We start from the raw sequence: 25,087 nt of genomic DNA on the forward strand, positions 1-25,087 counted from the left end.
GACGATATATTATTATTATATCGTATGGCTTTATTCCTGATAAAGATTTACAATTTTAGTCATACAAAAAAGCGACGATATATGTCGTGGCCAGTTTAATCATTTCATGTCATTTGATGTTATACTTACTTAAGTACCATAATATGCTCCAAATTGAGGAAATTATGAATAAATTATGACCAAATTCAATACACATTCCATCATCATCATCATTCATTCATTTCGTGGTAAACTATTTATTTTTATATTTATATTTCTTTGTTGTTTTTATACTTTCGTATGTTATAGTTTATCACGAATAAATGCGATGATTTCTGATTTCTGATTATATGTGCTAAACATCACATCATTGGAGCATAATTACGCACAGGGGAGCAAAATAGGACCACTTATGGTACTTTTCTTACTTATACAAATAAAAACATACCTAACGACGACTGGACGGTTGTAACATCGATTAAAATGTAGGTTTAAAAAATAAAAGTACGAAATCGATTTTTCAATAGTATTTTATTTACGTATTTGTTATAATTTTTAATTAAGTTCTAGTATATATAGTATAGTCTCATCTATACATTCGACTTTAATATACAATGCCTTTGCAAAATCAGCCAAGTTTAAAAAAATTGAGCAAACGAAGGAAATCGATAAATGGATTGTTTTGATTTTATTTCAATCAGTGCACATGGATATGTTATTGATATTAACAGAACAAAATGATTGAATAGTAAAACAAAACAAAACACAAATTGAATCATCAATATGATTATAAACACTAAGCAATGATTTGTATTTAAGGATGTGTCAAAAAGCAATAGGTAGGTGGTACCAAAATCATCACAATGTGTTTGTTGTATCTTGAACAAAATTTGTTTTGAATAAGGTAAGTTACCCTTACCTTAAATGGCTTAAATAAATAAAAATATAAAGTCCGTTCTTCGAAGAAAAAAAAAATGTACTTCTAACATTAATATACAGAAATAAATTATGATTGAGATATAAAAGGTATGGCAACATATAAATGCATGGTTAGGGCATGGCCACTGACACTAAAACCGCTGCGTTTTGTGCATGCGTTTTTTCAACCGCAGATGAACGAAAACAATTGCTTCTAAGGCCTTAATCTTACCTAGATCTAATGACGAAACTATTGATTTAAGTTAGCTTAATCCTTTATTATATACAAATTAACCTTATTGTTCAAGTATTTTATTTACATTTAGTTAACATATAGAATCGTTGTGAGTGAAATTGGACATATTGTTGTGTACTTTTGTAATTTTGTTTGCAACTTTTATATAAATCAAAAAGAACTGTGTAATTGGTGAAGAAACATGTACATATAAGTACTCAAGTCTGTATGGTAATTATTATCAATAATAATTGAGAGACGAAATATATCTATAATAGGATAAATTGGCAGCATAGATGTACGTGTATTTAGCCCGCCTAACCTTATTTAAATTATTGTTGACAATGTCTCACCAACCAAAATATACCGGTTTGAACTTTGATAATAAAACTGACGACAAATACGAAAGCCACGAGGCTTGAAAGATACATTAACATTGGACTATAAAATATCTACCAATACTTTACATTTACTTACGCACTAGAAACTTCAATATTTACAATATACACGAATCTAAGTCACACTATAATTTCTAATACTACAAGAGTAAACCGAAAAAGGAACTTTGGAAAACACGAAATCGTGAAAAATAGGAAAACAAAAGGATGCGCGACTGGGCAATAACGCGGGGCAAATACGGACATATTTCTGTTAAGATAATCAACTATTTTATAATACCTATGGGTAAGTGTACCCATTGTCTACATTGGTGCTTACGCCTCGATGTAAAGGACACTAATGTTAAAAAATACTGTCCGCTTTACCCGCAAAGGAACCAACACAAAACTGCAACACTGCCAAACTTAAACAAAAACGGGCTTAATAAATAAACCGCTCGCGCAACTTTTAACGAACGCGCTTACGTATCAGGTCAGAATATAACTGTTAGCGGCCGTCGGAACTCGCCGCCTTGGCTAGCCTGTGTGTACTGAGCTGGGTATTGTGGCATAAGGATTCCTGGGGAGCCTTGGTAGTACGGGAGTGATGGGGATGGATTTGATCCTGAGGATGAGCTGCCTTCAGTACGGTCATGCCCCTTGACGGCTGTGTCGGGAGATTCTGCTGGGGAACGTGGGGATAAGCTCGACGGCGCTGGCGCCACTGAGTTTAAGCCGGCCATGGCTGCCGCGGACGCTTCGGAGTACATCTTACTGATGTCCATGGGATAAGACCGTTGCTGCTGCTGGTCCATGTACATGTAGGCCTTGGAGAGCGCGGCGGAGTCAAGGTAGCCCCGGGAAGGGTCGGGGTACATGCCGTAGCTCCGGTATTTCTCAGCCTCGATGGAGTACTTGGACATGTCCATTGTGGAACCCACCTGTAACAATGAATAAAACTATTTAGTAATTGCTAGTTAGACCAAGATACGTCATAATTTCATAGAAGTTTAAAGTTTAAAATAACACTTGTACTGCATGTGCTATCAAAATCGTTGCAGACTAGTCTTGGTTTGACTCTAATTACGCCCATAAATACAGGTAAAGCTTACGCTTTTCTATATGAAACTCGTAATAATACTTTTACACAAAAATTGTAAATTATTTTAGCATAAAACATATTTACGTTCTATTTTGATAACAAAAAAAATTTAGTTACTGAATGTGTTGTATGCAAATCAAAATTGAGATGAATTTAATGTCAATGGCTATAATTTATATGTCCACATGTCAAATTATTTTCCGATCACCACCTTCACAATCACAATGCATGTAAAAACGTAGTTAATTTTATTTAAATTATTATCAAATGCACAACTGGTTTAATCCGGCTTTGCATTAAGCACCTCATTAATAATAACTATATTCAAAATGTAATTTATTTATAAAGTGATTCATACAAATTGAATGACACCTACAACCAAGAATGGACTTTACGCCCTTCTTATTATTTGACTTTAGGTCGTAAGTGCCAGAAATGTGGACATACATCATATTGCACCTTTGTCCGAATTATGTTTTTAAAGCCGTTTGGAAAAGTGTGTGATTGTGTGACTACAAATCACTGGGACAAGCGCACAAATATATCGATTATTTGGAATTTAATGAACTGTGTCAGGTATTATGGGAAAAATATTATATGAAGTATACACACCGCTCGTGCGCTGAACGAATAATACTCATTTATGATGAAGCACAATATAACGAAGTATTTTCTGATTGATATATACACGGTGGCTACAAAATAAGTGCATTTCCGTTGCCAGGGAGGTTTTGGGATTATACTGAGCAACTTTAATTATGAGACCAACCCCGAAATCGCCAAAAAAAATTTGGCTGTTTCTTACATTTTGGCTGGTCCATTTTCTATGGGAGGGTTTTTTTTTTTAAGAAGACTACACTTAAGCCATCCTGTATATACATATAATATGTTTTAATTTGTCTTTTGGGCAACTTTCGTTGCACAATGGAAGCAATTAAATTGTGTATGAATCACAGTCTTAATTATGTATATTGTTATAATCCATCCTAACAATTATTTAATAAAACGAACATAAAAATTATCTACCTAACACGTGTTACCCGTTAAACCTGGAGTTACCATGGTTACCAGTACAATATAACACTGGGTTAACGGTCTAACCGCTTAACCCTGGGTTAGTGGGATGGTGCCAGTGGCCCTAAGTAGTGAGGTAGGTAGGTTACCTAAGTAATAACGGGTCTGGTCTGAATTGTACAGTTTGGTTGCTGATTAATTGATTATGTTCCCTCTCCATCAGGGCCGTATTTCCGCTTACACTAACAAGGCCCGGGCCTTAGGACTCGGGCAACCTAGCAATGGTTTTGAGATGGAAAAGTGGTCCTAAATTCAAGTGCCATAATAAGTTCCTAGGGGTCCTAGGCTTCTAATGGCTCCTGCTCTCCATTCTACCCAGCTGTGTGTCCCGCATTACCCTTAACATACGACCGCGCAGCGCTAAATCAGGCTTATCCAGCGACAGCACTTTACGCACAATACGCTGCTATTTTATAGCGTCATAAACTGGTGACGCTGCTATAAGCTGTGTCCGAGCGTTAAAATTTTAAATTGTTTACGAGCAGGATTATCCAGGTTTAAAAGGGAGTAATGTGGTAGAATTGAATGTCGCTTACGGCTATCGGTTTGTGGGGTGGGTATGGTATGAGTGTAGCCTAAGGGTTTGATCAGACTTGTTTATATACATATAGATGATGGCAAACAAGTAAGAAGTATAAGTAAAGCAACGACGGAATACATGTATGTAGAGCAAGCTCTCGGAACTTTTTTGATTTCGAAAAACAGCCCACATGAGTGACACTACTTAAATTATCTTACACATGTCACTGAAAATTATCCTTTCTTTATAAATAGGCGTTTTCTAAAGTAAATATTGCAAACCTGATTCTTTTAAATCTGGACATTCTTGGGCTCATTCTACTCAGAATAGTCAGAATCGACAGCATTCTCCATCCTGCCATTAAAGAAAGTTGCCCCAAAATTTCCCTTCCATTACGTCACGTTTTAGTGTGAAAATTTTTTTCACTTAGATTTTCATACAAATTTTTGGGACATTTTTTAGGATTCCGTACCCAAAGGGTACAAACGGGACCCTATTACTAAGAATCCGATGTCTGTCCGTCTCTCCATTTGTCTGTTTGTCTGTCTGTTGTATGAGAGGGGAGCCCCACTTAAATATTAATTTTATTCTGTTTTTAGTATTTGTTGTTATAGCGGCAACAGAAATACATCATCTGTGAAAATTTCAGCTCTACCTATCACGGTTCATGAGATACAGCCCGGTGACAGACAGACAGTGGAGTCTTAGTAATAGGGTCCCGTTTTTACCCTTTGGGTACCGAACCCTAAATTAAGAAGCGCAGCACATATTTTAGCGCTTTGTTCTATCCTTTACTATTGGCTGGCTGTACAGTTTTCTATTAATTTTCTGCTGAAAAGGCTTTCCTTAAAAAGTTTTCTGACCCCTGCTTTAGGGTAAAAAGATGGCCGACAAATGAAAAGCAATAAGAATACGGGCGATGTCAATGCCGTTCTCGTATTGATGAAATGCATAATCGATACAATAGGTGGGGTCGAATGGAATTATTGATCAAGTTCTGTTGAAAGGTCAGCGGGCGTCGTCTTGTCATAATATTTAGTTTAAATATTAAGGTATTGCTTTACTATTTACAGTATTGGGTTATCGTAGCGCAACTAAAGACGTGTATAAAGTCGGGTGAGTTAGTTACACATAGTAAATCACATTTACAATCGGGTCTATCGCGAATTTATTTTGTTACCTTTATTTACCGACGTTTCGACACAGGTTTCACTGGTCGTGGTCGCGACCCCACCCGACCCGATTGTAAATGTGATTTAATATTGTGCTGAAAACGCGAGTTTTAAAAGTTAGTTATGCTGGTCATTTTCCGCAAATCGACATCCAATGTGCCTATTTTGCGTGAAACGAGGTAGTCCTACTCTAACCACCCCAGGTCCTCCACGAAAGCTAGCAAGGTCTTCAGGTTGCTAACTGCCTCCTTCAGTGTGCTTGGATTCCCTAGGTATTTGCTACTGTATACTTACCTAAAAAGTCTATAATAGAAGGAAGAATAGAAAAGGAGAGGCAGAGGAAGAACGAGACGTGCGTTTTTGGACCAAAGAGAAAATCAACGTAGTGACGTATCAGGAGCTCAAAACAGTGGCAGAAAGAAGAACGGAGTGGTGGTTACTCCACCGACAAGAGCCAGGCTCTTAGTTATGATAATGATGACTTCTACCTGTTTACAGTCTAGGAGAATATGTTTTGTTGTTTCTTCTTCTTCCATGCACGCTCTGTACATGGCTGTTAGTTTTACCCATATTAGGTAGGAGTTGTTTGTGTGTTATTTCCTGTTATTAGTGTTACTATTTTACGTAGTTGGCTCCTCGGTAGTATTTTGATGTGTTTGTGGTTCAGTTCCGGTAGAATATCTTTGGTTAAAGTCCGGTGACCGAAACTTTTTATTTTATTTTATAAATTCAGTAAATTAAATTTGCTAAGTAGACTTTTTAAAGGACTTTTCCCGTAATACCACCAGGATTTCGTGGTCAATCCTACGGGTTAATTTATCAAGAAAATTACCCAAAATAATCTAATAATTATACCTGGGTAATGGTACCTAATAACTGTGGTCTTGAATGTGCTTAAAAATTGTGCACAATTGTGGGCTGGTAGTGAATCTTGCCCAAAATAAACGGTCCCTTTGCCCTTTTGTCTCCAATATATACACAAGTTATTTAATGAAGATAACTACTCAGTACCCTTACTTCCCATTCCTGTCAGTTAAAACAAATAATACCTTAACCTTAATTAAAACCGTATTGTACGGCGTTCCCTTTGTCCAAACTGTGACGTAACTAAACGGACATTCTAAAGTAGTTTTAATTGAACTAACACAAATGAATCCAATTAATTGAACGCGTAACGATTGTGCTTATCGGGCATCGGTTTTCGCTTTCGAAATTATTCGGCGAAAGTTTTTGACTAAGTTTGATGCCCATGCGCAATTGAAAGTACCTATGAATAGTTTCCTATATTTAATAAGTTGGCTGCAGGTAATATTTAATTGGAGTCTTAAGAAGAGTCACACGAAACTAGCAGCCGCCATAGGCATTCGAAGTGACACTCATTTCTAAACATTCATGAAATAATTTGAAATTTGACATGAACATTTAGGTAACATAATCTATATCTGGTACTAATTTTCGTTGCTAAAAAGTGCAATACAAAAAAATTAGAGAGAGTAGTTTTACATACAAAACTCGCTCTAGTTTCTTTGTAAAATCATTTTCACAACGAAAACTTGTCCCAGACATACCTTTTTTTTGTTGACGGAGTGATAAAATGCGTTACGCATTACCGTTATGAAGGAGCCATGGGATGCCTGAGATTCTACAATGACTCCTTCCGGCGGCCCTGGCTTATCTTGCGCCAGATTACCCACACCGATGGAGTACCAGACATACATAATTTAAGCATGCAAAAGTTTTCCATATATCCCATATTTGTCACTAACTTTCACTAACTTGTAAACAACTTAGCTAATTATCCATAGCAACGGGCAAACCATAACCCAGTGACCCAAACCTAACCCTTGTCCATGCCATAATCGAATCACCACAATGCGTCTAAAAACGCGCACTCACCATTTTTAATACAGGTAAAATACTGTTCATACTCAATGGTAGCTGATTATATTGTTTCTCGGATGGGGGTAGATTCCGAACGTTAATCGAAAACGAGTCAGACTCGCCCACCGAGGGCTCCGTACAAAATTAACTTATTTCTTATTTAATTTTTTCTAATTTATAGTTGAGATTTTTTTCCTGTGGGTACTTGTAGTGAAAGACGATATCATTTGCCAATTTTCATAGTTCTAGGTCTTGATTCCCTTGAATGTGTCGAAATATACGTTTTTCGCGACCTACACATCAGCCTTTTTTTTTTACGTTAACTTAGAAGTTTGATTCTTTTAGGGTTCCGTACCCAAAGAGTAAAAACGGAACCCTATTACTAAGACTCCGCTGTCTGTCTGTCCGTGTCACCAGGCTGTATCTCATGAACCGTGATAGCTAGACAGTTAAAATTTTCACAGATGATGTATTTCTGTTTCCGCTATAACAAAAAATATTAAAAGCAGAATAAAATAAGTATTTAAGTGGGGCTCCCATACAACAAACGTGATTTTTTTGCCGTGTTTTGCGTAATGGTACGGAACCCTTAGTCCGCGAGTCCGACTCGCACTTGGCCGTTTTTTTAATAGCTTCAAGGGTCTGTAGACCTGAGTTTTAAATTCAACTGGATACCTCCACGCGCGAGGTACGGAACCCTAAAAATGCGTTTCGTTCGATAGTTCGGGGTCTATTAAAGTGGCACAATGGTTGATGGATCGAGGGGCTACTGATAGGTTTTTCTTTTCAGTTTAGTAATAGCCTGTACAATATCTGTCTTCGTTGGAGGAAGTAATTTTGTGTATCTGATAGCAGTTTTTTTGGAAGTCTGGGGTGTAGAGTTTATTATGGCTGAATAAAAATATACAATGTGTACCTACATCACCTACATGTGATATTAGAAACTACATTTTTTTTCAATGAGCATATAAACCAATAATTTGAATATGATAATCACTTAAACAAATCAAATTTCACGTTTCCTTTAATGTACGTATATATTCACCTTAACTTACACTTGAATAAGTCAAGCAGGTTATTAGGTACTTATATGTGATAAACTTATCTTTAATGCTGTTTCACTACCTACTAATTTATTATTGTTTCATCATCATCATGTCAGCCGATAGACGTCCACTGCTGGACATAGGCCTCCCCCAAGGCTCGCCACTCCAACCGATCCTGTGCCGCTCGCAACCACCGAATTCCCGCGACCTTCACCAGGTCGTCGCTCCATCTTGTTGGAGGCCTACCGGCAGTTCGCGGCGGGTATTATTGTTTAATGCGATAAATTCTCCCTAATGGAGTTATAAGCAAAGATCTGCGAATGTTTAGAGCCATATTTATTGCCAAAGTTTTTTTTTGAGCGTTCACTCTGTAATATATTTAGAAGTTATTTTTATTGCACATAATGGCTATTTGTTTGCAGAAATCGCGAAGCGTCTGATTGACGTAACTGGTGACCGAAGAGCTGGCGGCTTCCTCGCACAACGTATCAGCATTGCGATACAGCGAGGAAATGCCGCCAGCATCCTTAGTACAATGCCTCAAGGGCCTATTTTAGATTTAAGCTAGTTATTAATTTCGTTTACGTAGTACCAGTGTATATATCTTGTATGTAAATAAAGCAATTATAAAAAAAATGGCTAAATTCGAACATCATTTATTTATTTATGGGCATTATAACGTAGAGTATCCAGTGCCCGACACAGCTCCAATAATCGACATTATCAATCATAATGCTATAGCAATAAAGTTGACAGCAAGGTGTCGAATATTGGGTCTTAACATGTCCTTTTGATGATGATGACATTTATTTACTTTTCCAATGTACATTCCGTAAGTTTGCCTATCTAATTAGTTTTCCATTTACTCGAAGGTTAGCTGGAAGATGTCCCTTATAGGAATATGTTCCCCTTTGTACCTCAATTTCTGTAAATTTTATTTTACATTACATTAAGTACCCTACACTTTTTAAAATAAGGCCTATAACCTACATCAGTGCTAAACTGGACTGAGACAGTGCGCACCAGCTTCTTGACTTTAGCTTGTAGGTACAATTAATCGCGTTAAATAAGGCCAATAACCTACATCAGTGCTAAACTGGATTGAGACATAGTACGCCCCAGCTTCTTGACTTTAGCTTGTAGGTACAATTAATCGCATTAAATAAGGCCAATAATCTACATCAGTGCTAAACTGGATTGAGACATAGTGCGCCCCAGCTTCTTGGCTTTAGCTTGTAGGTACAATTAATCGCGTTAAATAAGGCTAATACCCTACATCAGTGTGCTAAACTGGACTGAGAGTTGAGACATAGTGCGCCCCAGCTTCTTGACTTTAGCTTGTAGGTACAATTAATCGCGTTAAATAAGGCCAATAACTTAAAAACAAGGCCCTTAACGTAAATCAGTGCTAAACTGGACTGAGACATAACGCACCCCAGCTACTTGACACTAGCTTGTACAATTAATTCCGCCATCCTCCCCTCTGTTTGGCGTTTAATCTCCCGGAGATGTGTTTAACACTACGCCATCTACGCAAATGGGCGTAAGTAACACGCTACAGGGTGCCTGTAACATCAGGGTCAATTAGGAGGTCCGGAGTTTGAATTCCGGTATATATTTATTTGTGTCTTTATCACGAATAGTTCCTGAGAAATATCTATATATTTATCTATATAATTATAAGTATATTGTCGCCTGGTACAAATTGTTTGCTTACTTTGGGTGTAGGTCGATCTGTGCAAGATAGATCTGAAAATACATATTTGGGGCATTTTCTATGAAAAGGGACCTTATTGTCGATGGCGCTTATGCCGCACAGCGTCGCGCGGCATTGTATTTATATCGGAGCATCGTTTATAACGGCGTAAGCGCCATCGACAATAAGGTCCCTTTTTATAGAAAATACCACATTTAATTACTTAATTTAAAATAAATAGAAAGGATATAGTTCCCCGGAGATATATTAGGCGCAAGTATCTGCCATCAAAGCTTTAAATGCGAAGCCGAGGTACTTATTACATTTGTGGCATATGGTCCATATAGATGACTATCTTAGGAAATTTTGAACACCTCGACACGGATCTGAACCGTTATAACGTGAGTCGGATCATTCTTTAAACACTAAAAGAAACAAATAATTAATTAATATGACTATTTGATTAGGCAAGCTATTTAAAAAATGTGTACTTAAGTTTGTTCTCGTAATGAGGGCTACCGCGTTTAATTTCGCCGCTAGGGGCGCTTTGAGGTCTTTCAAAATGTCAAATGCATAGAAGTATTGGGGTTTTCAAGTTTTTTTATCGGGAACTCCTTATTCATAATTGTGGTAAATCTTTGTCCATCTTTGATGAATCATGGTAAACAATAGATATAGCTCAATAAATGTTAGTGGTTTAAAAAAAGTGCCAACTAAAATATATGCAAAATTAAACAGATTGAAAAAATGGGACATTTAGACGTTAAAATACTTTTGTGTATATTAGAACGTATTGATTTTATAAAAATAAAAAGAAGAATTTTGAGATCTGTTTTTCTGGACCTACATCTACAATGGCGCCTACTGGTACAAAAACGGTAGCCCTCATTATAGCAACAATAACATCCTGTATACTCAGTCACTTACGTCACTTTACACGGAGTGTGTGTGAATTTTGAGGGTTCCACCCCGGCCTTATTGGATTAACATTGCTTTTTGCCATTTTTAATTGTAATTTTTGATTGATTTAAATCTGGTGGGTTGGTAGATTTAAATTGTTTATCTTGAGAGGGCGCATATGCTTCTCATTATGGCGGGTAGGAACCGTCATTAAAATTTAAAATTTAAATCCTTTTGACAATAAGGACAAACAATTACTTTTGATCCATAATAACGTATCTTAGACATCTTAATTAACACTAACTTTTATTTAATGTTTTCGGACATCATTAACGTCAGCATAGTTTATGAATTATGTTAATCAATGCGATTTTTTTTTACTAGCCTAATTTAGTGTCCCACTGCTGGGCAAAGGCCTCCCCTCGTTTCCTCCCCTCGTTTCCTCCACTCGACCCTGTCGTTTGTAGTGTCCCGCCAATCCGGATAAAATGCGTCCAAGTCGTCCCGCCATCTCCTTTTCGGCCTGCCTGCACCCCGGCCAGCACCATCTATGGTGTTCCGTCGGTCCCACTCGGTAACCATCTTGGCCCACCTTTCAGGGTGCATGCGGCAGACATGCGATTTTACATAGACAAAATAAAACATAAAACTTAATAACGTGGTCTTAGATAAAAGTATGTTTTAACTGGTCTACGACACCTTTAGAGCCAGCAGGCACTACAGATTATACATTTTAGGTGGATTTATGCATTTGTAAAGCAAGCGTGCACGAGGAAAAGCACCCACGAGATGATCTGATGCTGTGAAGAGGGTGGTTGGTGGCACCATGCAGTGCGTGACCCTTATGGCCTATGACCGCACACTGTAGAGACAAGGCATACATGGATGCGATCCTCAGCAATGAGAGACCGAGGAAGAAGCAATCATAGCAATAGTGCTATGATTAAAATAAATAATAAGAAATGAACGGTCGTCCGCCTCCTTTTTCCAATGGCTTCCTAGGGTTCTAGCACAGAATAAGTAATCATGCAGAACGACCACGCACCGCCCCGCCCCGACTCGAATTACCTCGCCCCGCGACAGAAATCTGGCGGACTTCTGGCGTACTCTCAGTACTATTTTAAGGCAACTTACTCACACTATGACGCATGACGTGTGTACAGACGTGCCGTTCACACATAGAAACGCAAGTGATTTTTGATATATAGCGTGTCCGCCCTGTGGTTCTAGCCAAGATACAATCGTACATCGTCAAACGGCAAACGAAAAAAGTGCAGTTTTTTTTAAGCAAGCGTTTTTAAACCATCATATTGACGATGATGTAACAGCATATGTCGTGAACGTCCCTTGTATCTTGTATTCCACTCCCAATCAAAATGTTTGTATTCGTAAGTCCTCAGTCAAGCGTTGCGCCCTCCGATGACATCTAATCGAGAGGACCGCCCCCTAGAATTATTCACCGATTCTTTATGAATGTTGAGCTTAGTACTTAGTTGAGCTTAGCTTAATAGCCATGGTTACCAAGAAACCATGTTGTTATCTTGAGACAGTCTAACTGAGCATATGTCATAAAAATCCCTAGCATACCACTCCCTAGCAAAATGTTTGTTTACTTAAGTCCTCAGTCAAGCGATGCGCCCTCCGAACAGATTAATGAGATCGAATCAAGAGGACCGCCCCCTAGAATTCGAATTCTTTCTAAATGTTGAGCTTAGTACTGTACTAGAGCTTAGTACTTAGTTGAGCTTAGCTTAATAGCCATGGTTACCAAGAAACCATGTTGTTATCTTGAGACTTGAGACGATCTAACTGAGCATATGTCATAAAAATCCCTTGCATACCACTCCCTAGCAAAATGTTTGTTTACGTAAGTCCTCAGTCAAGCGATGCGCCCTCCGATGAACAGATTAATGAGATCGTATCGAATTGAGTTTTCACCCCTAGATTAGTCACTGATTCTTTCTGAATGTTGAGTTTAGTTCTTGTTGTTGAGTGGCATTAACGTGAGACACTTCATTCGGTTCTTGTCTGTCTGATTTAATTTCCTGTCTTATAATTACTTATCTAACAATTCAAGTCTTGGAGACCCTTTACACCTCTAAGGATAATGTGATGATCGTTTTTTTTATATATTATATATATTTTATCTCTGTCACCTAGAGACTTTTACATCTCTAAACAATTTTAGTAATTGACTGTTGTTTGTATATTTTTTATTAGTTTTTTTTTTGTGTAATTCTACATTTAGACTGGTTACATCTCTAACAAAATATCTAATATTTAATTGACTTCATATTTATAATTGTTTTTTTTGTAATTTTTGGTTAATTGTATTGCTTGTAAAAATGTACATGTAAAAGTGCCCCTGTGGCCTATTTGCTGAATAAATGTTTGATGTTTGATTTATTACATAAGTCTTAAATGATTAGCACGAACCATATAACTCACTATTAAAATGTCGAGTTTGGAGTTTTGCAAATATATTCTAGTTTCCGTAGAGCTAAATGTATAGGTCACATATGTACTCCGATACGCGGGGTTCAATAAAATCGTACTATACGGCAGAATTGAGGAAAAAAGAGAAAGGAAGACCCAGAATATCATACATGACACGGATAAAAGATCATTCTGCAGCCACTCATACCAAGAAGTAAAAACGAAAGCCCAGAATACGCTGGAATGGAAAATTCTGCAGCTACAGAGGGCCGGGCCCTCTTAATATTGATGATGATGATTATCTGTAAGAATACCACAACTAACAACATATTTACTACAAAATTAAAAGCGCTTTAAATTCAGAAAGCCTACTACTTTGTTGCAGAGTTCCTGGAAGACCAGCATCATAATTCATAATTTATTTATTGCATCCATGGTTTACATTTGGTGGTACATACATAGTGGGTTTCACATGGACCCTGGTAGGGCACAGCAATAGTCTTAAATCTAAAGTATGCTAGGTATTAGTATTAATGTAATCATTATATAAACAAGGTCTTATGACAATGGTTAAGACATCTATAAAGGCAAAATTGTTTTAGAACTATTTTAAGAATATAGGTGCTATACCCTGTCAGGGTCCATGTGAAAGTTTAATCATCTGTAACAACTTATGTACCATGGTTTGCAATACACATTTATGATTTATGATTTTTAGGGTTCCGTACCCAAAGGGTAAAAACGGGACCCTATTACTAAGACTCCGCTGTCCGTCTGTCACCAGGCTGTATCTCATGAACCGTGATAGCTAGACAGTTGAAATTTTCACAGATGATGTATTTCTGTTGCCGCTATAACAAATACTAAAAACAGAATAATATAAATATTTCAATGGGGCTCCCATACAACAAACGTGATTTTTTTGCTGTTTTTTTTCGTAATGGTACGGAACCCTTCGTGCGCGAGTCCGACTCGCACTTGGCCGGTTTTTATATTTCATGGCATTTGCTTTTGATTAAAACATGTAAAAACTCAATATACATAATCATTTTGCGGTAGCCTTTTACAATTCGTTATGTTATGGATAACCCAAGAGAAGGAAACCTAATAAATTTATGGCTTGCGAAAATATGATCACGTCTCCTACTATCGTTCACAGCTCAAGTGGCTTCCTATACGTTTGCGACGTAATTCCCACATTCTAGCTCACCTATACGGTATTCTCTTCAACCCCTCTACCCCGCTTTACCTGAAGGAGCGCTTCAAATACCTCTCTTCTTTAAGATGCTCCCAGAATTATCTGCTTACCCAAGTTTCTTCTTCTTCTAAATTCTATAACGATTCTTTTACCTTCCAAGCGATTCGGTTGTGGAATGCTCTGCCGTCGGAGCTAAGACGAGCTAAATCACTCCCCATTTTTAAGGCTCAGCTCAAAATCCACTATCTGTCCCTTCCTCAAACTCGTTAATTATTAGATTCTGTCTGTCTATCTGTATTGTGTGATATGTTTATGTATGTATGTATGAATATATATATATATATATATATTGTATATATTACATTTATGCATGTATTGATATTGTTATATATTTAGTTGTGCTGATATTTTTTTTTCCTGTACTCGTTCTCCATTTATTTTTGCTACCCTTATACATATTTCTTCCTTGCGCTAATTTCTACTACCTGAAGGTTGTCTGGAAGAGATCGCTTTTAAGCGATAAGACCGCCTGTTGCTGCTCAGTTTTTTATGTTAATTTGCTGTATTTAATCATGTTTCATTGTGCACAATAAAGAATATTATTATTATTATTATTATTAAACAAAGGTAGACAAGTATACGACCGGTACAGACAAATGAAGACATTACGAGTAATTAGCATTGTCCATATCTGTGTGGCTATCTTTAAGTTTTTAGGTTACAGTTTTAATTTCGTTTATTTTATTTTTTCTATTTTGTTGTTTAGTATGTATAGATTTTTGTGGTAGTTACTTACTTTTTTGTCTGTTTTTTTGTGTCGTTGGCGTATGTTTCGCCACTAATAAATATTAATAAATAAATATTATAGAGACATTCTTACACAAATTGGCTAAGTCCCACGGTAAGCTCAAGAAGGCTTGTGTTGTGGGTACTCAGACAACGATATATATAATACTTATACAAATACTTAAATATATAGAAAACATCCATGACTCAGGAACAAATATCTGCATGTGTTCATCACACAAATAAATGACCTTACCGGGATTCGAACCCAGGACCATCGGCTTCACAGGCAGGGTCACTACCCACTAGGCCAGACCGGTCGCCACTAACTCATAGTTTTAAGTCAGGTCCCCACTGAAAACCAGCGCCGCGGATAACCGCGGCATTATGCTGAGTGGGGTCCTATTTTAGCGTCGAACGTTTTTTGTCTGTATGTTTCCTTTTTCATATATGTAATCTGTTGTGGCGTTAAATAAATGTATTTTCTTTCTTTCTTCTTTCTAATTACAAATAATCGGTCCTCGTTACAACACTTACAACTGTTGCACGTCGCATCGCACCCTCGCAGATTAATGATACCGAGTGGCTTGAGATCGCACACAAATTGGTGTAACTGACAGAATTATTTTATTTACTAGCGACCCCCCGGCTTCGCACGGGTTAGAAAAAACCTTTACAAATTATACACTAAAACCTTCCTCAAGAATTACTCTATTGATAGGTGAAAACCGCATCCAAAATCCGTTGCGTACAGACCGCATTTTAAAGATCTAAGCATACATACACTCACAAAATTATGCCGAGACAGAAGCCATATTTGACAAAATGTAGTTTTAATATTGAGTCTAGATTAAGCCTTAGTTTGTAGTTAGTAGTTTCTTACTAAATGATAGTTTTTAATTGTAACAAATCTGATATTTAAATTGTAATTGGTTCCCGGCGATACAGGCACTGCCTAGTGCGGAGACCCCTGGAATGTCTTCCTTTAGCTGAAAATAAATGATCTTTATCTTATCTTATATAACAAAAAAACCGGCCAAGTGCGAGTCGGACTCGCGCACGAAGGGTTCCGTACCATAACAGCAAAAAAAATCACGTTTCTTGTATGGGAGCCCCATTTAAATATGTATATTATTCTGTTTTTAGTATTTGTTGTTATAGCGGCAATAGAAATACATCATCTGTGAAAATTTCAACTGTCTAGCTATCATGGTTCATGAGATACAGCCTGGTGACAGACAGACGGACAGACGGACAGCGAAGTCTTAGTAATAGGCTCCCGTTTTTACCCTTTGGGTACGGAACCCTAAAAAGAAACAGACAGACAGAGGAAAGCGACTTAGTTTTATACTATGTAGTGAAGCTAGTTTTGCCTACTCTAGAAAATTATTTATAAACACATAACTGAAAAACTTTTTACGGTAGACAAAGTGCATAATCGTATGCATAGATACAGAAAAATAATGACATTTATGTAGTTACAAATCGCTTGTTACCGCCATTACTTACTATCCGCCATCTCGTCTCGCACCCTCGCAGATTAATGATATCGAGTGATTTTTAGATCGCACACAAATTGGTTTAACTGACAGACTTTCTTTTAGGGTTGAGCATTTTTTTTATAAGATAGCTGGTTTTGGTTACTTAGCAAATAAAAGTAGGTTATGTTAGTTTTGCGTCATCATCATCATCATCATCATGTCAGCCGATAGACGTCCACTGCTGGACATAGGCATCTCCCAAGGCTCGCCACTCCGACCGATCCTGTGCCGCTCGCAACCACCGAATTCCCGCGACCTTCACCAGGTCGTCGCTCCATCTCGTTGGAGGCCTACCGGCAGTTCGCCTTCCAGTACGCGGACGCCACTCCAGAACCTTCCGGCCCCACCGGCCATCAGTTCTGCGAGCAATAGGCAAGCTTTGCGTACTTTCGAAATATGTATACTTCGATTATGTTATGGTTAACCGCCGTCTCGTCTCGCACCCTCGCAGATTAATGACATATCTAGTGGTTAATAGAGTTCACACCCAAATTGCTGTACTGTAACTGATAGATTTTCTTTTAGAATGACGGTTGAGTATTTTTATGGAACCTAATAGCTGATTTTGCGTTAGTAAATGTATACTTTAGATAGATTGTCTGTCACAAAAAAAAGCTGCGTATTATGAACATATGGAATCAGCTGTTATAGATATATTAATGCCAGGATAAAACATCTATCTCTTTCTACTTAGGCGATGTCAAAAAGTGAAGTTTTCTCAATAATGTCGTTATTACACCGGTAAACGTATCACGCCTACTATACGGCTTTATAAAAAATATCTACAATTTTCTCCCGGCAAATCTCAAACAACTGCAAGTTATCCCGGATTCTACAAAAAATAATTACATCAACAACTTACACGCATCTAATGCATTTTTTCTACCATTTAGGTAGTTAATAATCTTGTTAACAATACAAGTTTTTTACTCAAAAATATTAAAAAGGTAAAAAAGGTAGAGATGAAGACAATATGTCGTGTCATTACACGCCTGTCTAATAATGGTGTATCACGCCGCAACGCTGTTAAATTTACTTACATGGTTCGTAACGGGTACTACGCCCATATGGTTAAGGTGCTGAGAAATGCAGCAAAAAGTAATCAATTCAAAGCAACGTATAAACCTTAGGCCCTTGAAGTTGGGATGCCCGTAGAAAGTCTAACATTTTTAAATACAACCTGGAAAACTGGCTACTGAGGGCTACCGCATTTAATTTCGCCGCTAAGGGCGCTAGTGTAGATAGAGGTTTGTCAAAATGTCAAATGCATAGAAGTTTTGGGGGTTTCAAGCTTTTTTATCGGGAATTTTCACTCCTTATTCATAATTGTGGTAAATCTTTGTCCATCTTTGATTAATTATGGTAAACAATAGATATAGCTTAATAAATGTTAGTGGTTTAAAAAAAGAGTCAACTAAAATATATGCAAAATTAAACACGTTGAAAAACTGGCACATTTAGACGTTAAAATACCTTTGTGTATATTATAAAAATAAGCATAGAAAAATTTTGAGATCTGTTTTTCTGGGCCTACATATACAGTGGCGCCAACTGATGAGCACAAAAACGGTAGCCCTCATTTTTCCCAACCTTCTGGAGAACCTAACCTATAGGGGGCCTAGATGGTAAGCACTGTATTTTCAGTTTCTTTTTCTCGATGTTTTTATTTCTTAATACTTTTGCATAAAATGTAATTTTTTTGCTTATGTCCTGCGTTTTGTTCCTTAAAATTTATTTATATACAGGCTGGCTAAAAATAAGTGCATTCCGTTTGCCAGAGAGGTTTTGGGTTTATACTGAGCAACTTTTACTATGGGACCAACCACGAAATCGCGAAAAAAAAATACCCTAAAAATAGCCAAATTAATTGTCGCGATTTCGGACCCATAGTAAAAGTTGCTAAGTATATATAGGTAATCCCAAAACCTCCCTGGCAACGAGAATGCACTTACATATTTTTTGCCAGCGTATATATTAGGGATTCATAATACTTGCCTTCAGATATACATAGGTATTTCGCGTTTTTGGTCGGTTTACAATAATACCACTGAAACCTTACCATACGAAACATGCCATAAAACCCACATTACGAGCAGTAGCAAATTTATCTACTCATCCCAATCAGCAGTTTCACAGATCGCATTCTCCACGCACGCACTCCTTATTTCACGCAATTTACCCAAGCACTAAACGGGTGTAAAAATAGCAAACCCGCTAAATGGGTGTAAAAGTGATTTCACCGCTTCTGGCGCATTAATTATAATGTGCTTGATCATGCAACAGGTAATTATGGAAGATATCGCTTGTCCATTAGCGCGATTTTATACCGTTACAAATGGGTTTTAGCAAAAAATTATGATGACTTTGTGCTAGACAGATGGTGAAGATATTTTAAATCCCACAATTAAACTAGTTTAAAACTAAAATCTAAAGCATACTTTGATGACAAACATACATATTAACTAATGCCAGTTCACCCCCAAGCTCAGTCTACAATTCTAGTCCCAATTCATATTTAATACTTCAAATCTGCGAAATGGTTGTAGGAACCTTATATTATATCTAATAGTCTGCCAACTCCACATTAATTGTGCCATTTTCAACCAAAAGGGTACTTATTGTCGCTTGACAGTAAGGCGCTGTTCCATATAGCTTCATTTAGAAATCAACCTTATCAACAAGCGATAATGTGGTACGCATATACGCGATAGATAACATGTGCTGCCGCTTGCTGCATAGAAATGCACTATGGTACCCGGGTATAAACTACGTAGTTACTACCATGTCAATTGACTATCACACCTCGGCGCGCGCTCGACGCTGATGCTGACGCCGACCGTCATACATTTGTTTCATATGTATGTATATTTGACGTCAGCGTTGAGTGTGCAACTGCACGCTTAGTGTTCCGTGGCTTTCGGGTCAATGTTTTAAGATCACACAAGTTTACCTGTGCGTTAGGCGTGAGCGCAGCAGAAATGGCGTTTTGCTGCGCGGCTGCTGCCGCCGCCGCCGCCATACTGGCTCCCAGCGGGCCGTACGCCGCGCCGTAGTAGCCGCCCATCTGGCCCATGCCGCCGCCCATGCCTGTAAAAAAAAAGTTAGTTATATCTCTCTCTGTGGTCGCTCCCTCATGACTGAGGATCGTGGTCAGTGGATGTGGATTGCTGGTTTTTGTGATCTGCCTCCATCGGTGCCTGTCCATCGCGTCTCTGATGACCGAGCAAAAGTTGGTTGAGGATGCCCCCTTTTACTTGATCGCTCCATCTGGTTGGATTATGATTATTATGATATCCCCGGCCTCGTTTGCCCTCCGTTATTGTAGATTGGAGAATTAAAGACCCTGACTCTGGTTGGTGTGCCCAAAATTACTGCACTTATGCAGTTAAAACTGCACAAGGCCATGCGCGTGACGAGGAACAGAAGCATGTCGTCGAACTGGTCGTCAACAGAACATGATGTCACGATCTCGAACATGATGTTAAACGACTGAGGAAGAATCTCCGTTATTATATGTCACACTTCGGCTGGACAGTGGACATACGAATGGATTTATCGGGCACTAAACTTAAGGTTTTTTTGTACAACTTGTCTATTTTGGCATAAGTCACCACTGAAGTAAAACTATACATAACATTTTGTCTTCGTTTAGATCGCTCGACTATGAACTACTTGCCTCCATAATCTTGTTTTGTTTTCGTGCTATTTTTGCCCTAACCGTAGCTATATTTATATTGTACCCAATGTTTTAACGTAAACAAACTGCATGAAAGAGGGAAATTAAACCGAGCTCTCAAATTTCAAAACCACCGCTCAAAGGCGCCAAACTTCGGCTCAAAATCGAATCATTGATAGTTAATTTGATTTGCAGAACCCTTACTAAATTCAAAAGCTGCATTATTAACCCTAAAATAGCTGGCGAACTTCGATCGTCTCCGCCGCCACAATGACGACAAAAACTCAATTAATTCTCGCAAGAAAGGGTTAAATTTACTAGCGAAACCGCAAAAATGCTCTAGAATCAAAAGTGTAGCTTTGAATGGATAAATTTAATTAACTAAAGGCTGTACTTTAATTTCAAACGGAAAATATACCTGAGAAGTCTTACAGCTTTAACTACATTAGTTTAAGGAATAATTTCGTGCAGCCAAGACTGTTTTTTTTACTTTTAAAATACAGCCCATGAAATTCCGAAGTTGAGAAAGTTTTTATGTTTTCATTTGAGATTACAATTTGGAGTCCACTCCGGTTTTAGCTTGCGTCAAAGTAACTTTAAAAGGTTTTGTTTGGAATCCCTCAAGTTAAGTCAAGTTGCTCGGTTCGTGTTTACAATTTTCTGTTATTATTTTTGCACGTGTTTTAACTTATAATTTAATGCCGCCAAATTGGCTGCTTTCAATATTTTGGCTAATTTTATTATTTTCATTCGGCATTGACTTTTCGCGCGTGGGTTTAGTATTGTGCTTATGTGTTATTTTGCTAAGGTTTTCTTCACTTCTGACTTGCTTTAAATTTTTCAGGTTTGTTACAGTTTTCTTTAGCTTTGACCACCACTATTAAAAGAAAAAAATACTGTTTAAACTGGCTTTTCCTTTTTACCTTTTAAGGTATCCCCTATTTGAAAAGATTTAGATGTTACTCCCCCATTCTCATTACCGTCCCAACGTGATTTGCATACAAAGAGCGCACGTGAAAAACACCCGATCGTCCAGAAAACGTCCGTTTTCCGTAAAATTTAACACATTCGCTCCACAATAATTGAAAAGAACCCCGAAAGGAGACCCTTTCAGATCCGAGAGGTAAGCCAGCAATGCACGTTATAATATAACGTGTTACGAGTATAATGGGCATATTGTGAGGGGAGGACCGTCATTATGTCCTGGACAGTGAGATACCGCATTGAATCTCTAGGACTGCAATGTTACATTGTTGAACGAGCTTAGGGAGTAAATTTACTACTACAAAGGCCGATCTAAATTTACGTGAAGTAAAACTATGAAAACGGATTATATCGCGTATATTGAATTTATAATACATCCCGACGTTTCGAACTCTTTACAGCGTTCGTCGTCAACGGGTGACTGAGGAAAAATTACAAAATGCAAAAATACCCACATACTAAAATAATGAACAATCATAGACTACAAACTTTAAGGCTGGTTGTACATGCAAAATCGGTTCATAAGGCTAGTTATACACTATAATTATTTTTCAAGTAAAGATATATATATATACGCGATAAAAAACTATGCCGGCTCCAACCCTACACCACGGACCCGAGAAGATTTAATTCCCTCCTAAATTGTAGGAGGGTATCCCAATATGGGACCGGCAACAAACTCGGCGGGACACATCTTTTCAAAACATCAGAATGTCCAGCATCATCCAACACTACGGTCTCACAGTCTATGTCTCGCTTGCTCCTTTATCAGGTGGACTACAGGATCCCAAGCTGGTGGTAGAGAAAAGCCATCTTCCCTATTAAAGTTTGGATATTTCTTAATCTCAATGGCCTCGCGCAGCATTCTGGGTATGTAACGCTTCTCCTTGGCAAGAACCAGAGGCTTATCAAACTTGATTGAGTGATTGGCTTTATCCATGACATGCTCACAGACAGCAGACCTAGGTCGACGGTGCTTGACATCAGCTATGTGTTCCTTCACCCGAGTGGAAATGCTCCGTTTCGTCTGCCCGACATATGATAGGCCACACTCACAGTCCAGCCTGTACACTCCTGCAGTCTGTAGAGGGGTATTGCATTTTACAGGCCTCAGGAATTGTGACATCTTCTTCATTGGCTTGAAATATGTTTTTATAGAAGCACGCTTCAAGATGTGGCTGATCCTGTCCGTGACCCCCCTGACAAAAGGCAGAATGGCAGGCCTGCGCTCAACTGTGGGGATCTTAATGTGGGACCTCTGGTTGACCCGCGGTATCCTGAGCTCGTTTGCCTGGAGCGCGCGCCTGGCATGCTGGAGCTCCGCGGCCAGATGCTGGTCATCACATATCCTCTGGGCTCTCTGAAACAAAGATTTGCCTTGGTTGCTCTGAAAGAAAGTTGACTGGGATGGTGATGCGATTTGCCATTTAAGTACCTATCAGTATGAGTAGGTTTCCTATACACAGTGCGACCTAGGGTGTTATCAGGATTTCTTTTTACCAATACATCTAAGAAGGGGAGAGAACAGTCTTTTTCCAACTCCATAGTAAATTTTATTTTGCTATGGATGGAATTTAGGTGATCCAAGAAAGTTGAAACACTACTTTTTGGAAGTATAGTAAAAGTGTCATCTACGTATCTTTTAAATATCTTCGGTCGCACAGGAGCCAATGAGAGTGCCCTCTCCTCGAAGTCCTCCATAAAGATGTCAGCGACTACTGGAGACACCGGAGACCCCATGGCCACGCCGTCGACTTGAAGGTAGAATTCACCATTCCATAGCAAGTAGCCAGATGTAAGGCAATGTTCCAACAGCTTAGCATATTCCTCTGACATGTTCTGCTCACATAACCTCTTCTTGACAATTTCAATGCAGTCTTGTACCGGTAGGCTTGTAAATAGCGACTGGACGTCAAAACTGACCATGATCTCATCATCAGTCAATGTTAGGTCTTTAATCTCACCGATGAAATGGTAAGAATCCTTTGTATGCGTGCTAGTGTTACCACGTAATGCTGAGAGGGCTCCCGCGAGGTACTGAGCCAATTTATATGTGGGAGCATCTATCTGGCTCACTATGGGACGAAGTGGGGCACTAGGTTTGTGTATTTTTGGCAACCCATACAACTTTGGAGGCACGGGGCAGTCAGGAACTAAACTTGCAACATTCAGATCAAGGCTGTCCGAGTAATCACTAATTAGTTCTTTAGTGGTTTTCAATACTTTCATAGTCGGGTCCGTCTTTACATGTTTGTAGGTTGTAGTATCCGCTAATAATTCCCTAATTTTCTGGTTATAATCTGAAGTATTAAGTACAACCGTCGCATTTCCCTTATCCGCTCGAAGAATAGTAAGGTCTGGATCATCGCGTAACGTTTTCAACGCGGCCAATTCATCTCTAGGCAAATTCCTTTTCGGAGGCTTGGCTTTCCGTAATAATGACGAAACATCCTGCCGTATAGCCTCCAAATCTTCCTTCTTTACCTGATTTTTCACCAGACAGTCTTCTACACTAACAATAATGTCCTCAAAAGGGATCTTTCGCGGAGCCACAACATAATTAAGACCTTTTTCTAATACTGAAAACTCAGACGTCGACAATTGTTTACTGGATAGATTGACAACCGACCGATTTGACACTGACAGCGACGTTCCGTTAGCGCTATTATTCTGAAGCCCTCCGTTATCGCTGCGTCTCGTTTTCGATTTTAACTTGTCAAACTTGGCACTTTGTCGTTTCTTGCATTGTTCAAATGTAAATGCGTAACGTTTATTACCTTGTTCAACACCCTAGGTCGCACTGTGTATAGGAAACCTACTCATACTGATAGGTACTTAAATGGCAAATCGCATCACCATCCCAGTCAACTTGTTACAGTAGGCAAATCTTTGTTTCAGAGAGCCCAGAGGATATGTGATGACCAGCATCTGGCCGCGGAGCTCCAGCATGCCAGGCGCGCGCTCCAGGCAAACGAGCTCAGGATACCGCGGGTCAACCAGAGGTCCCACATTAAGATCCCCACAGTTGAGCGCAGGCCTGCCATTCTGCCTTTTGTCAGGGGGGTCACGGACAGGATCAGCCACATCTTGAAGCGTGCTTCTATAAAAACATATTTCAAGCCAATGAAGAAGATGTCACAATTCCTGAGGCCTGTAAAATGCAATACCCCTCTACAGACTGCAGGAGTGTACAGGCTGGACTGTGAGTGTGGCCTATCATATGTCGGGCAGACGAAACGGAGCATTTCCACTCGGGTGAAGGAACACATAGCTGATGTCAAGCACCGTCGACCTAGGTCTGCTGTCTGTGAGCATGTCATGGATAAAGCCAATCACTCAATCAAGTTTGATAAGCCTCTGGTTCTTGCCAAGGAGAAGCGTTACATACCCAGAATGCTGCGCGAGGCCATTGAGATTAAGAAATATCCAAACTTTAATAGGGAAGATGGCTTTTCTCTACCACCAGCTTGGGATCCTGTAGTCCACCTGATAAAGGAGCAAGCGAGACATAGACTGTGAGACCGTAGTGTTGGATGATGCTGGACATTCTGATGTTTTGAAAAGAT

General features: G+C 38.7%; 1 protein-coding gene across 1 annotated transcript in view; it reads right to left on the minus strand.

Moving 5' to 3' along the window:
• Positions 1 to 565: 565 nt before the first annotated feature.
• The window catches only part of LOC134740828 (transcription factor Sox-21-B-like), an 84,252-nt gene continuing 59,730 nt past the window's right edge, over positions 566 to 25,087 (minus strand). Inside the window, exons 4-5 of the mRNA XM_063673472.1 lie at positions 19,812 to 19,948; positions 566 to 2,450 (exon numbers count right to left, since the gene is read on the minus strand). Coding sequence (XP_063529542.1) covers positions 2,004 to 2,450; positions 19,812 to 19,948 — 584 coding nt within the window. The 3' untranslated portion in view covers positions 566 to 2,003. The remainder of the gene's footprint in view (positions 2,451 to 19,811; positions 19,949 to 25,087) is intronic.

Source organism: Cydia strobilella, chromosome 4 (genome assembly GCF_947568885.1).
Source record: "Cydia strobilella chromosome 4, ilCydStro3.1, whole genome shotgun sequence".
NCBI lineage: Eukaryota > Metazoa > Arthropoda > Insecta > Lepidoptera > Tortricidae > Cydia > Cydia strobilella.